Raw genomic sequence first — 16,692 nt, forward strand, 5'->3', positions numbered from 1 at the left:
TGCTCATGATGTCAATCACTGGATTATCTGGTCCAGACTCGCTTATTTACAGACCTTGGCTGTGAAAATCATGACCAGGTATGGTTTGTTTGTTGTCCACTCTGGGTCTGAGTCTGGATTGACAACAGAAGCATTGATCAATGCAATTGAGATATGATGACATGTGCAACCAACAAAGTCACATAACCTGACCACTGAATCCATTCTGTGGCATCTTTGGTTGCTGGGGTTGTTTTTTCTTCCCTAGAATCCCCATGGGTTAAACCAGTGTATGACAACACATGAACCTTAAAGGACAATCATTGGCTGTTTGTCATAAGAGGCGACTTATGGGATCATGTGGTCAGGCTCGCTGACTTGATGCATTTCATCGTATCTCAATGGCGTAGATCAATTCCCATGATATCAATCCCTGGAATGTATGGTCCAGACTCGATTGTTTTTATTAGAGATCACTGTCAAATAGCTGGAATATTGCTGAGTGTGCCGCAACAAACCAAACAAACTGGGGACCCATTCTGCCCTGGAATACCCACAGGGATAGAGTCTTGATCTTGGCTTGTGGGTCACCTTCATGAAGGGTAAAATCTTCTTGCCTCCCATTCTGATACAAAATACATAACGTAGTTTGCTTTTATAATTGGTAAGTTTATTGGTCTATGAATGGTTTATTCCTATGGAAACACAGGACTGATTGGACAACCTCCAGTGATGATGGGTTTTGACAGTAGACATACCCTCCTCATCGCACATGACTGAGAGCAGCTTCTGTCAGACACTGGACACATAGTAACTGTACAGAAAAAATCTCAGCAAATATCAATATTACATTCCCCTGCATCACAATAACCCATATGGAAATTTGATTGCTTTTAACAATGCACTTGGCACCAAACAGCATGGTACATCAACACCTTTGTACAATTTTTTAAAACGCAAAGCTGCAAAAAGAAAATATTTTGATAAAGATAATTTAGATACGACTCATGATTTACACATATTTTCATAAAAATATACACACAATTGAGTTAATTACAAAGTGATTGGATAAATCAAAAATATTATCTCCATAGCAAACTGTCCTCTAAGCTCTCTTTTTAAACCTGAAGCATTATGAGCCCAAAATGTAAGATTCTCTTATATTGAAACTCTTGACTAGGTAAGACTGATGAATTGATATCAATATATTGATTCTATGTCAACAAGTGAGTGGACAGTGTGTGACACATCTACACAACACAACAGTGAAGCCAGGAGGTGTCCCAGGTTGTCATACCATCTGTTCTCCATGCTGACATGAACTGCACAGGACAAGATATTACTCTTCAAATCAATTCTACCGAGAAGCAATCCTATAAACATGATCAATACTGTACATTCTGGTTTAGTGAACTACCTTAAAATTTAACTGATAATTTTGAATCTCTTATATCCCAACCGTAAAATCCTACTTATAGCGTGGTCTGGTTTCTCTGGAGTTTCCAGGCTTTCTGTCATTAGAGTTGAAAACAAAATCTTCTCTTTCATACTCCAGTTATTCCAAATAGTGATAATGTGTCTGCGAAATAGTACAGAAAGTGTGAAAAGTATCCAAATGAAATAATAGCTTTGTACTAATCCCATAAGCATGGCTATTATTAAATACATTTCTTCGTATGGAAAGAAATATCTTCTTGTTTATGAAAGGTTACAATAAATACAACAAAATGTGTTGGATTAAACATTTTTGTTTACAACGCTTTTAGCAATATTCCAGCAATATCACGTCAGGGAACACCAGAAATGGGCTTCACACATTGTCCCTATGTGGGAAATCGAACCCAGGTCTTTCATGGGCGTGACGAGCAAATGCTTTAATCACTCAGCTACCCCACTGTCCCGCAAGTAAAACAAGAAATTAAATTGATCTGTCAGAATATATCAGTACGGGGGCAAGATGAACAAGTGCCACACTAAGACGGTCATATTCTTGTGATACAAATGGTGAGACCAATGGTGTTTGTGGTGATATTTGGACCAAATTCGACATAAGTGAATAAGTACTGCTGAAATGGTCATCAGCAACATTCTAGTCACTACTCCACTGAAGTCCTACAACTCGGACAAATACAAGTATGCTATGAGCTTGCCTTCTCCACTTACTGAAACATTTCTGACACCTTCTAGTTCTAATCACATGACGCAAGGTCTCCATTTGAACAAGATGCCATTCCTGAAAACAAGGTGTACATGTTTCAAGTTGCCTGTACAAAAACATTAGGGACAGTGTTTATCTTTCTGACTTTCCCCACGTTCGTTCATCTACCAGGCCTATTGTACATACCTACAGGTCTCCATTCCATTCTCATAAAGGTAGCACTTTGGCCAATCAAATCAAAACCAGATCTTTTACTCAAATTCTAAGGGTATCAAATCTGATCTGTTTTGGCAGATCTTGCCATGTCTATATTTCAGTTGACTTACGCCAGTGTCTATGTTGCAAATTTTGCACAACTGATAAACATTTAGGGACATCCCTTGCATTTTCCCTACAAATATAGCCAATCTCACAAGTGACTCACTCAAATAACTTTTCACAGCTTTAGTGCCCAATTGTATCTGTTTCGTGGGATACCAGAGACTGGTTATTCTCTGGCATTGACGTATTGTATTTCCTTTCAAATGAGGACGATTGTTCATAGTAAAGTGGGTGAATCTAAGAAACTGGTGCCAAGCTGGTGGAAGATGTCACATATACAACTTTAACTATTCCTTTAAACAGGATTATGAAGAAGAACTATGAAATTACTATTTACAACAGTGCCTAAACATATTCCATATGAACAGTCTATACAGATGAGAATATACATGGCAGACATCAGCAAGCAACAACAGTGGGAAATGAAAGACAAAAGGAACATGGGTGTGTCATGCATCTCAACAATGTAAACATGTCCATCTGTGCTGGCAGCACTATGGACCAACTCACAAGCACTCAAAACAGCTATGCATAGAAGGTAACTCAACCAAAGAAATTGTTCAGTAATACAGTCTATTCACATTGATTAAAAAAAGGAAACAAGAAATTAATCCTGAAAACGGTTTCACTATATTCACCTTTGAAATCTACAATTCTACATGTGATGATAAGTTTTACAAATCACCTTATTAATTTGACTTTTGTAATGGAAATGGTTAGTAGCTTTTATTGACCAATTCAAACTTTTGGAACAATGAAACTCAATCCAATAAAAATATTTGTATAATTGATTCAGTACTGAGAGTAATGTAATAGCTTTGTAATTAATATCACTATATTAAAACAACATGACATCTTTTTACACTGCATAACGCCAAAGAAATCATTTTGTTAAGATAAAAGGACAACAATGAATCCATTACATGTTAAGCCAATAGGATGTACTGTTACATGTTTTGGAAGGTTTAAACAAATCAGTCTTATTCTCTAGCACCACTGGCATCAGGGGAAACGCATCTATGTTTTGAGAGTCACTGCCCGAAACACATTATGTATTTATTTTTCAGCCTACAGTTCAATATGACCACAATGATGTAAGCATACGTCTTCTCAATAAAGACTTACAACAGTTGTAGCACTGAGATTATTTTCTGACACAGGACCCTTGGCCCTGCTCCACAAAGTCATCCTAAACCTGTGATGATTGCAACTCACACACAACAACTCAGACTGACGACAGCACTAATATCGCTATGCGGAATGCAGCCTGGATAGTATCAATAAGCCCTCATGACCGATTTGAATCTTGTTTAGAAGCGTTAAAGATGACAGACAGATAAGAAAGTATTTTAGAAGCATCAACAACAGAAAGATCAGAAAGTATTTAAGAAGTATTTATGACAAACAGATCAGAAAGTATGTTAAAAAGAATAAAATGACAGATCAGTTTCATAGAAGAATTGAACGACAGATCAAATGGTATTTTTGAGGCACCTATGAGATCTTTTCTAATCAGCATAATTCTAATTTTTGTCCAAGGTTCAAATGATTCTGCTTAACAAAGATTATGCATGTCTCAAATCTCTCCTATTGGAAGAGAAGGTCCTGCTAATGTTTGACGTTCCGTAATGAGTGATATAACAGTGACAGCATGGATGAAAACAAACAGGAATCTATTCACGTGAACAATTACGGCCGATTTATTTAATTCAGCTGGAACACAATTAGTGAACATGGTGTGATTATTCCATATTTTGAGGATTGAAATATATTGGAAATCTTTAAATATAAGTAGACTTTGTTTCCCACAAGTGAGATACAGACCCAGGACACATCATTTAGTTTGAAACCAATCTCATTAAAATCAGATCTTAGTTCTCGCTACCGCTAAAAACAAAGATCTGAGGACATCCCATTACGGGTCATGTTAGACCGACCTTGCGGGAACTTTGACCAACCAATGGAATGACCAATCAGAAGGCAGCTTTCTTGTGCATTACGGCACTAATTTCAAATTGGCGACTAGGCCTCGAAACATAATTTGACAAATTCTTGATTACAAATTTGAAACCTGAACAAAAGAACATTCTGAAATGGCTAATAGATGGTCTAGATTGTATGGATTCAGTCATTAAACCCGTAACTATCGTTCGGAGTTAAAGTTTTCGAGGTTGCATTATTAGAAATCACATTCCGACTGTCACTTTCATAATCTGGTAAGCGATTCTCTGATTGGTAGGATGAAAGGTCGTTCTGACGTGACCCCTAAAGGGTTGTCCTCAGATCTTTGTTTAGCGGTTGCGAGAACTGAGGTCTGATTTTAATGAGATTGGCTTAAAACAGGCCAAATTTGCAAAGACTGATCTTTGATGCAGACACATATCATTCACATAAGAATAAAACTAATTTCCTCATACAAACAGACAAATAGAGCATATGTAAATGCCCTATCAATCAGAGTGAAAGGGTGAATAGGACTTTACACCATTTTTGCAATATCACGGCACAGACATTATGAATTGGCTTCGCATGTTGTTCCCACAGAGAACATCCAAGAAAGTAACCCTTAGGCATACATGATGAATGATGCTAAATCCATAGAATCATATCTAAAGATTCAGCATTGCGTGTACCAGTAACCATCACTTTGAACATGTTGAACATCAGATGATACACAGATTTTATCACCAGAGTAAATACAAAGCCATATCTCCAGAAAGCTGATGAATAAAGAGTGATCTAGTAATCAATTGCACCATAACATGTGTATATAATACATAACATGGACTTTCAATCTAGAGATTATCTCCAAAATCAATTGTCAAATGAAAACAATCTTACACATAGCATAAGTATTTATATCAACAATATATACATATAATAAGTTTATATCCTGGCTACTGGTGTAGTATGCACCGTAGTCATATGTATATCACATAGGATGGCAACAGTGCAATGATAACCATAGTAATCGGTCATCGTGCCCCTCTGCAAACAAAATAGGGGAATATTGTGGTGCATGTTTGAATTTAGAACCTCAGACAGGAAATGAAAACAAGAACACCATAATATTCATGTTAAAATGTCACTCCTTGGTCCATAAATGACCCTCCTAAATTGTGTCTATTTATTTTTATGATTTTACCCATAACATCTTTTGTTTTGTTCAATACAGAGAAAATGCTATTACTATTCTGTTTGATAAAAGTATGTTTGTTTCAGTAGAGATACATTATGTGTGTTTACATATATCCAACCAAAGAGATCGACCTGTTATGTTAAGAAAGATAGACAAAATGGGGTAGAGATTTTGCTGTATTTTTTATGGAGTATACTGGATGAGTACCCAGCTGTTTCTATCATTGTACTTGGACTTGTTTGTTTGTTTGTTGTTGAATGCCGCACTCAGCAATATTCAAGCTATATGACGGCAGTCTGTAAATAATCAAGTCTGGACCAGACAATCCAGTGATTGACATCATGGGCATCGGTCCACGCAATTGGGATACGATGACATGCATCAACCAATACAGCCAGCCTGATCATCCGATCCTGTTAGTTGCCTTTTACAACAAGCATAGTTGCCTTTGAGGGCAAGCATGGGTTGCTGAAGACCTACTCTGATGCAAAAAAAAACACCTCCTGCATATTAGCAGTTATCAGCAAGGTAAAATAACATGTGTTTTTTTCAATACGCACCCCAAAATTATGTATTTAAGTAGAAGTAGAAACCCTAGACTAACATTTAGTCTATGAAATCTTATATTACACAATATCCTTCTTGACTCTAAAAAAATTAAAAAATTCCCTATGCTGATTTCATAGAAATGTGGAATAGAGCTAGAGCTGGCTAGACTTGCTTTTGTATACGCTTCTAGATTGTGTTTTTTTCATAAAATAAATATATTCCACAGTCATGGTACAGGACTATAGAAACCTGTGCAGTTCTGATTGAAATAATGATTTAATCCTATAATCTGTGAACAGAGTCAAGGGTTCTACACAACAGAAAGGTACAATGACAAGAACACTATTGTCATCACAGCACTGCTCTTGTATGAGGTGCATATCTTGTATGGCATGGCAATATTTACATAAATTGAAAGGGAACAAGCTCATACAATGCATCAGTAGATATTGTCATGAGAAACTTGGCTAATATATGACCCCCATGGACGACATTACTTCTGTTGGGTCTTCCTATCATACAATGGTGCTAAACTATTACATGACACAACTCCACTTTGTTGAAGCTGAAGTGAGGTCTCATATATATATGTAAATTGATATATCGTTGTGGTTCCGACTACATGACTTTACCATCCAATGATTGAGTATGATTTTACGCCGCTTTTTTTTTTAGCAATATTCCAGCAATATCATGGCGGGGTACACCAGAAATGGGCTTCACACTTTGTACCCATGTCGGGAACCGAACCCGGGTCTTCGGTGTGACGGGCGAATGCATAAACCACTAGGCTACCCAACCGCCCCCTTTATCATCCAAAACTGGCTTCCACAGAAGGTATCACTTGGGAGAGATCAAATAATATACTGTCATGAAATTGCTTCACAATGCTTTGCAAACCATTGAAATGACATCACTAATCTCTCTCCCACTGAAGCTGGATAGCTGTACAGTTTACACTCAAGACACTGCTTATTACCATAAACAACATGAAAAAGTTAAAAGAATGATTTTGGATGATAAATAGAATCTTACCCGTAAGTCTTTTCATCTCAAATATATCAACACTTGTTGATAAAAGTTTCAACCTGCTTGGCAAGCCTTGGAGTTTGAAGCTATTATCCACTTGTGTTGATATATTGTACATAAAAAGACATGCTGGTTATTTTCTCTATCAATAATTAGTCAGTTGTCAAGGAGACATTTTCAGTTTGATAGGATTCATATTCCTGAAAAAGTAAATTTTGGTTAACTTTTTCTTGTATATTTAAGAAAACCAAATGGAAAAAAACATAAGAGTTTGGCAACAAAAACTTGGGTAGCTTGTATCGAAACCACAACATTCTATTTCAAACCACATGACGGATATCCTGGAAAATAAAGTGTTTACTTGAACAACACAACCATATTCACAGTCTTGAGACTGAAACTGAATGCCCTGTCTATAACAGCAAAGCAAACCCACAGATCTTCAATGATTAAAAGGTCTAAAATCAATTTAAAAAGAAACGGGGTACACTTCAAATGATATGTCATTGTCCTGTTGTTGACAGCACTCATCTTACAGTTAAATGAACTAAGAAAACAAAGTTAGCCATAATATAGAGTTGATACAACAATGTTTCCAATCCCCAGAAGAACAAATCAGAAACAATCTTAATCCAATCCATGCCCTGAATCAAAGGGTTAAAGCATATCGATGTAGCGCCCAATGCAGTAGACCACACCAGTATTACTTCAGGTGACACAAACAATCGACTTCGCCAAATAGGAGTGAGTGAGTGAGTGAGTGAGTGAGTTTGGTTTAACGCCGCTTTTAACAGTATTCCAGTCATATCACGGCGTGTCAGCTTAATTTGGGAGGAAAGCCCGAAGTGATGCAGGTCTCAGACGTTTACCACTTCGGTGAAACCCACGAGCACAGGTATGGTGCTGACAAACCTAGAAACATAATCAGGGCGAACCGGGATTCGAACCCACAATCATAGGTTTCTGGCGTGCCTAAGGGACGCAACTCTGCACAGCGAATCGCGGCGCCTTAGACGACTGGGCCACCTTTGCCCCCTCGCCAATTAAGAATAAATGAGGGTGCCAAACCCCACCCACCAGGTTTCCGGCACACCACTTAATTTGTCTTTGCAGTGTTAGAAATTGGCACTAGTCCTGTAGACCTTGCCAAACTGCCAATTGTTAAGGTATCATAAGGACTAGTAGAAATTAGCCATTTTTAAGGGTTTAGCTATATGTTATCATTATAAGGACTGGTGGACTAAAAATGTTAGTTTCTACCGCTGCTTTGGAACTCTGCTGAGCAAACTGCAGCACCTAAGACACATGTAAGATGAGTTGGCCAAGAGTACTTCACTCATGAGTTCCATTACCATGAAATGTGTTGAAACACGGTCATATGGACAAACAGATATTGCTAGATATATTCGTCCAAACTTTTGACAAGTGAGTGAGTGAATCTTGTCTGTTCTTTTAACAGTATTGGTCAACAACTCTGCAGGGGACTCCCAACAAAATAAAATGGGCACCCAAGTGGTTAGACTGCCTCTGTGGTCTAGTGGATACCGTGTTTGCCCGAAAAGCAGAAGGTTGATGGTTCGATACCCCAGTTGTGTAAAACCAAAAGACATTAAAGGATGGTACTTCCTGTTACCCTGCCTGGCGCTCGGGATTAAGGGGACGAAACAAGGACTGGTTGGCTCGGAGTTAGTTTTCTGTGTCTGAGTGGGGCATTCATGTTAAACTATGGCATGGTATCTCAGAAGGCCAGCATTATAAAACCGGCATAAGTCGGACTAGTACAAACAGCCATACACCCGTATGCATGCACTTTGTAATATAAGTGAAATAATCATGACTGCGATGTTAAACCCAATTTCACCCGACCCCACCTCACCATGAGGTGAAAATATATTTGGCATATGGAGCAAAATCTACCACACTCCCTTCGAGTAAGTTATGGAAAAGTCAGAAGACATTTTTGAACAAAACAATTGTACAGCATTCGCAGACTGAAGTAAATGATCGAACATTAATCTAACATCAATACATGTGCAGTTACTTGCCAAAACTCCCCTAATAAAAATGTTTAACAATCATTTTGACACATTCATCTTTGAGAAAGTTTACGGTTAACTAGCTGTATCATATATTGGTTTTAATCATAATAATCTTGTGGTTATGAGATGGTTAGGGATAGCAAGTCTTGAACCTATTTTCAAGACCCTTGTTCATTCGACATAGTATCAAAACTACACAGCACATGGGCAGCTTGCTTCATTCAGTAGCATCAAGTTTACCCCGGAAGTGTAGTTGTCCAAATAGTTGGATATCATATCAATAATCATATCATATCATAATATCAATTCCGTTACAATAGAATGTTCCAATTACAGTAGAATAGAATGTTCCAATTACAGTAGAATAGAATGTTCCGATTACAGTACAATAGAAAGTTCCAATTACAGTACAATAGAATGTTCAGAACATATTGACATACAGGACTATCATGGTTACGTTTAGGCCAAATAGACAGTTTTAACAGTCTTTAACATACGTAGTACTATTGGAAGACTGGCATACCTATACAGTGTACATGTCACCCTTAGTATCATGCACATTACAGAATTGGCTCGTACCTTTTATTCAGTGGTAACTGGTAATCACTGTAAGGACTTGTGTTTCATGATTATAATCATGCTTTGACAGAGAACAAGAACAACATACCCTTAACCTGTGTTGACATGCTTCAAACATGTATGTGTGATATATTCACTTGGATGAAAAAGATGATTGATTTTCCTGACAATTTGTCTCATCTAGTTGTCAGTCGTAAGTTCCCCTCGTAACTAACTATTTACCTCAAGTAAACATGACAGCTTCATGCATATTTTATCTTACATGCATTCCAGTGAGAATGTAACACTTGCTTTGTTGACTTGACTCATAGGGTCATATGGGACCCTAACACAGTTTTCTGTCTCTATAGAGTAAGAGTGAGTGAGTGAGTGAGTTAGGTTTAAAGCCGCTTTTAACAGTAATACAGTTATATCACGGCGCGTCAGCTTAATGTGGGAGGAAAGCCCCAAGTGAAGCAGGTCTCAGACGTTTACCACTTCGGTGAAACCCACGAGCACGGGTATGGTGCTGACAAACCTAGAAACATAATTGGGGCGAAAAGGGATTCGAACCCACAATCATAGGTTTCAGGCGTGCCCAAGGGATCCAACACTGCAAAGTGAATCGCGGCGCCTTAGACAACTGGGCCACCCGTGCCCCCCTATAGAGTAAGACAGGGGTGTAAACTGCATGCTCCCGAGTCACACTGCCACAGCAATACTAATGATATTGGATAACATTCTTTGTAATAATCAATAAGTTTGCAGATATTCCAGTCTTTCAGATTCTGTTTTAGGATCAGTATCAAATGTCACATTTGAGACTATGAAAATACTCAACATATATAACAGATCATGTACAATATTGTCAAACTTCAAGTGACAAAATAATTGTCAAACTTTTCTTCGAATCAAGATGATAATCATTCATATCTAAAATATACCATCTTTGGGTACATAAACTTTCTATTCTGGATTACAATGTTGATGTTACTGTCTTCGCTTGTAGTTTGAAACAGTTGCAAGTTGTCACTACAATACCAAAGATTTGAAGACATGCAGTTTATCATATTAACTAAAAGTATCAAATTACATCCAAAGCGAAAGCAACAAACAATGGACAAGATATTTGTGTAGCGTATCATGTATTGTGTCTGTAGCTTGGATGCTGCAGTATTGAGCAAGACAGCTTTTGCACATGGACTGTAGGATGGAGGCATGGCCAACCAAGCAATTATGTGGGCAAAGCTTCCGACAAGTTCCAAGTATTGCAGGTGACTTGGTTGTGTTGGCTGTGGGGGATGGAGGTACGAGGTACATTCCATCAACTTGAATTGTTGTCAGTCGGTGTGGCAACCTCCTCACTTGTTAATTCTGAAAAAACCCACAAAAAAACATGATGAATATGTGCTTCTTACCAGAGCATATGTTAGATGGGGATTATGAAACATGCAATTAAATTATTTGCTGCATTGACAAAGCCAACATATTAATATCATTGAATAGTAAATTTTTGGCCAAACAAAACCTGATAATCACACCTGTGATTCATAGTCAAAACTAATAAATGTTAAACATGTATTCTGAATTTTTGTTAATAGTGACAACCAATTGGGAAATACCTGAAATTAACATGACCAATTAAAATATATTAAATAATAAAGAAATAATCCTTCCTTTATTAAAAAATTGACAGAAAACCCATTAATTCAGCATGCAAGACATATTCCTTGTACATGGCATGATTAGCAGACAGCCATTTGTGGGTTCAATATCTCATTGCAGTACACCTTTTCACCACATGCCCCTGTATGGTGTTACCATGGCAATGTATTGTACCCATGAAAATGCAGGAAGTGAAGAAAGATCCCCAAAACAGTTTGCTAAAAATGTCATAAATTTTGAGCATGAAAATGAAGTGAAAACAAAATCAAGAATCTGAAGAACATTTTGGATCCTAGGATAAACACATCCTACTAAATTAATTATAAAGAAAACAATATACCCACCCAGTAATGGTAGATCTTTCATATGTACTGGTAGCATGATTTGTTTTGTTTGTTGTTTAAGGCCGAAACTCAGCAATATTCCAGCTATATGACGGCGGTTTGTAAAATAATTGAATCTGGACCAGACAATCCAGTGATTGACATTATGAGCATAGATCCACGCAATTGAGATCAATGACATGCATCAACCAATTCAGCGAGTCTGACCACCAGATCCCGTTAGTCGCCTTTTACGACAAGCATAGTCGCCTTTTACGGCAAGCATGGGTTACTGAAGACCTATTCTACCCCGGATCTTCACAGGTCTGTGTAGGAAGGACACATGCTTACCATATGAGTAGAACACCATGATGAAGAACATAGAACACACCAACAAGAAACGGACAAGAAGCACTGATGATTATGATGTCAGCTCACTTTCATCACATTCATGTGCAAAGAGCCAAACAAACAACCATCATTACCTGTTTAAGTCAACAATTTGATATGGTTCAGCATGGTTAGGAACTTTGAAACTGATGTAAAGGAATTGATCTCATGCATGTTCAAGAACAGTTTCTGCTAGTCAATGTAATGCTAAAGTTACATTGACATCAGTAAACGTTGATATGCATTTTTTAAAGTCAATTTTCTAATTAACAAGATCAGATCATGACCAGGAGATTTTTCCAGATTGTTTGCAAGTGTGAAATATAAATTTCCATCCAGAAAATTACATACTGCTTGCCATGTTTCCACACTGATACAAAATTACCAAGTATCAAGATGATTGTGAATTTACCTAATATACTGTAATCATTGGCCATACATCAACTGTTACCATGGTAACATGTCAAGAGAAAATGTTGAGTATTTTATATTGTTCTCAAACTCCACTTATTTTTCATCAAACATGTGTTGACACTCAACAGTAACACTGACATTGAACAGCTTGGGGGACGGCAAAATTGATCAAGGTATAACTATAAACATGTTTATAGAGAACAGTTCCTCTAAAACATTGCTCAACACTGTAAAATAACATTAGCACACTAATCTGATAATACTACAATCAACAATGATACAGATAGGATAATTATAGTCCGTTTGTTGCAATATCGTACCGATGAAATGCAATATAGATATCAATCCGAAAACAACAATTCATCTTAAATGGCATGAAACTTGTTTATTCGTCCATACCAACTCGTCACAATAATGTCAGACATTGTCATGGAGTAGAGAAAATATTGTTTAACAAGCCATCATGTACTAGTTGTTGTTTCAACATGTTCTATGCCTGTTGTTACAAGGGGGTCTGCGCAATAAACATAACAGCTGAAGGGCTTCTCGAAACACAGGGGTAGTCTCAAAACTTCTATAATCTGATAATCCCTCTCTTTTATTATACAAAGCTTTAATTCTCGTCTCAACATTGTCAGTGAATTTCATTCATCTACTGTATTGTAATGATATACGCGCTCATTCCTTTTGTTTTATTTTTTGCATTTGAAATTAGTTGAATAGCAATACCAAGAACATCACTAACATTGCTTTGAGAATATTTTACAGATTCTCATTGTATATTCCATTTAATAACTACTACAAAAAGATACGCTTCTGATTTAGATTTTTCACGTGAGGTGATTTTATTATAGAAAAGAGGGTAGTGGGTTGGCCCAACATGTGTGAATTTCACGTGCAAATGTAGAGCTGTTCAGTTTTCAGTGCAGATCCCCTTGTAATCTGGATATAGTCCTGCACCATGACCGTGGAATATATTTACTATATGAAAAAATAATAATCTAGAAATGCATACAAAAGTAAGTCTAGTCAGCTCAAGCTAGCTCTATTCCACACTCTGAAATCAGCATAGGGATTTTTATTTTATTTTTAGAGTCAAGAAGGATATTGTGTAATATAAGATTTCATAGACTAAATGTTAGTCTACCATTGTAACAACAGGCATTAAATACACCAACAATTACATGAGAGTTTGTTAACTTTTTCTCTACTTCATGACAATATCTGGTCATGAAGTTGGTATGGACAAATAAACAACTTTCATGCCAAGTAAAACGAATTGTTGCTTTTGGATTTATATCTATTTTGCATTTCATCAGTACGATATTGCAACAAACAGACTATAGAAGTGTTGACCATCAACTTCATCAAAATCAAAAGCTGGAGAGAGAGATGTGACGAGTGAAATGACCAGTAACTATCATGTTTATAGGAAAGAATTGCCATCACCCCTACACATCCTAGACCAACCATGCTCTCAATGTCAGTATAATCTTATCAAAATGAGATCTTTTATTCCAGCGTGATAACTCTTTGTATAAAGATCTAATTATAACTCAATGTCAGTTGAACAGTGTCTGTACAGGAAGCTGTTAGGAAGCTGTTAAAAAGGCTGAAGAGGAACAAGAAGCAGCAATAGAAGCATGCAGCAAGCAGTCAATAGTCAATCCCTAGGAAGGCTCGTGTGCAATACTTACGGAATTGTGAGGGTAAATTTAGACCAACACTTGCCAACATGGCGTCTAATTCTTTTTCAAAGTCATCAGTCGTACTAAACTCATCTGATGAAATTAAAACAAAAAACTATAGCTTAATCTACTAGTGCATTGTGTGAAGACACGAAACATGTGAAAAGTGCATACATTAAGCATGTTAAGGTGAAATTCTGTACAATGGACAGCTACCGTTTGATATGAAAATCACGTCAAAAGCAGGGTTAGACTAAGAAACTAACAGTTTTTTGTCCACTAGTCCTTATGATGATAACATATAACAAAACCCTTAAAATGGGCCAATTTCTACTACAGTCTGTTTGACTGCAAATGACAACGATGAATTGCAAAATGACTCGAAATCCAGAAAAGTGTATGAAACATCAATACGGTACTTGACCATGAATACCCTGTACCCAACAAAATCTGAATTGTGTTTATTTTAAGACCCATGACGGATGAAGTTCTTTAAGAAACTATCATGTAATTTTGTATAGAAATGTGGACATTACACGGGGGGACTAAACGTGGAAGGAACAGCACAAGCATGGTTTGCACGTGCTACACAGTGACCATGTTCATTCAATGACAAGATGCGCTACTCAGCAGATGTTGAATATGACTTGCTCATGCCATAGATCTCGTCGTCGGAACTGCTGGTGCCTGAACCGACTGCTACTATTATAGGTTGGACTGTTGCTGGCCGTAGTCCATCTCGTGACCAATAACGTGGCTCTATCTCGTCAACGACTGTGGCCACAAAATGCCTCCATGTTTCTACTGTTACCCGAACAAGGGATTCCTTTATGAGTTGTTCAACGTCTCGTAATTTGTGTTCGATCATCCAACGTCACCCTTGACGATGCCCCATACCAACTCGATTGGATTCAGGTCGCAGTGATAAGGTAGCAGTCGTAAGACAGCGTGACCCTGACCCTTGATGTGACTGTCAACTTTATACACGGGGTCAGGTTTCATAGTTTTGATGATTTCATAGAGCTGTGGTTTCGTCGCTCGAGAAGGAAAGGTAATGTTCCTCCGTTGCTGCCAAGTAACCATGTCTCCTTTACGGTTATTAGAGGTTGGAGTCTTGCTTTCTGGATCCTGCACACTATGATACAGTGCATTGTCAATGAGAGACTTGGTAGGCAAAGCAGGGACTAATTTATCTTTCACCCACTCCAGAAATACATTGCCGTTCATTTCTGTGTGGTAGTCCCTGTTGTCTTTGGCCTTGGCTCTAAAGACGAGGTCACAGTCTGGGAGAAAACCCTGACTAGCAGAACCAGCATGGAGTCTGAGTCTGACTATGAGTAACTACCAGACTCCTTACAGTCACCACTGGGTACCCACTGACTGCTGGCTGTGTGTGACGCATTTAACCATGTCTCATCTAAGAAGACGGGCTCATATCCTTCTTCACGTTTCTGCTTGATGGTACGAAGGTAATGATTTCGGAGACGAACAATGTCAGACAGTTCATACAACACAGCCCTATTTTCTCCAGTTATCTTTTTGTATTTGTAACCAAATGTATGCAACAGCTGCCATAGTTTGTACTTTGTAACACGTAAATCATGGTCAGTTTCATGGTGTTTCTTCAAAATTCTTAGGGACAGGTACTTATTTTCTGAGTGCAGTTTAACAATTGCACGTCTGACTTGATCCCTCTGAAAACTGTCTAATTTATCAACCTTGCATGGTTTTGACATGTTCCCTACCTCCTTGGCCTGACTATTTGTATCTCGTCGACTAAAAAACATTTTTAAGTTTCTGAGGGGACATACCAAGAGCTTTTGAAGCTCGTTTCAAGAATTTACTAATTGCATAAAAAGGCTTTGCTCTTTCTGCTTCACTTCTAAAGAAATCATACACATTCAACATCAACTGTTAAACATCTGCTGAGTAGCGCATCTTGTCATTGAATGAACAAAGTCACTGTGTAGCATGTGCAAACCATGCTTGTGCTGTTCCTTCCACGTTTTGTCCCCCCTACGTGTCATGTACACATTTCTATACAAAATTACATGATAGTTTCTTAAAGAACTTCATCCGTCATGGGTCTTATATTAAACAAAAATTCAGATTTTGTTGGGTACAGGGTATTCATGGTCAAGTACCGTATTGATGTTTCATACACTTTTCTGGATTTCGAGTTATTTTGCAATTCATCGTTCTCATTTGGAGTCAAACAAACTGTAGTCCTTAGGATACCTTTACTATTGGGCAGTTTGGTAAGGACTACAGGACTAGTGCCAATTTCTAACGCTGCAAAAGCATCAAGTGTGACAGTTATCCTGATGATGGCTAGTTTCAACAAGTGCAAGTTACACTTAAAAATCAATATTCACCTTTAACATAAAACTAGATGACAATAAATGAAAGTACAAAATAAAAATGTCTCAAAATTGAAAAT

General features: G+C 37.6%; 1 protein-coding gene across 2 annotated transcripts in view; it reads right to left on the reverse strand.

Annotated features, from left to right (window-relative positions):
* Positions 1-638: 638 nt before the first annotated feature.
* The window catches only part of LOC139444353 (protein phosphatase 1 regulatory subunit 37-like), a 34,760-nt gene continuing 18,706 nt past the window's right edge, over positions 639-16,692 (reverse strand). Inside the window, exons 12-13 of one of the 2 annotated variants that reach the window (XM_071225293.1) lie at positions 14,262-14,345; positions 639-11,146 (exon numbers count right to left, since the gene is read on the reverse strand). In XM_071225293.1, coding sequence (XP_071081394.1) covers positions 11,097-11,146; positions 14,262-14,345 — 134 coding nt within the window. In that variant the 3' untranslated portion in view covers positions 639-11,096. The remainder of the gene's footprint in view (positions 11,147-14,261; positions 14,346-16,692) is intronic. The other variant, XM_071225294.1, reaches the window with a different exon arrangement.

The sequence above is a fragment of the Haliotis cracherodii genome, unplaced genomic scaffold, assembly GCF_022045235.1.
Source record: "Haliotis cracherodii isolate W230 unplaced genomic scaffold, xgHalCrac1.p SCAF_5, whole genome shotgun sequence".
NCBI lineage: Eukaryota > Metazoa > Mollusca > Gastropoda > Lepetellida > Haliotidae > Haliotis > Haliotis cracherodii.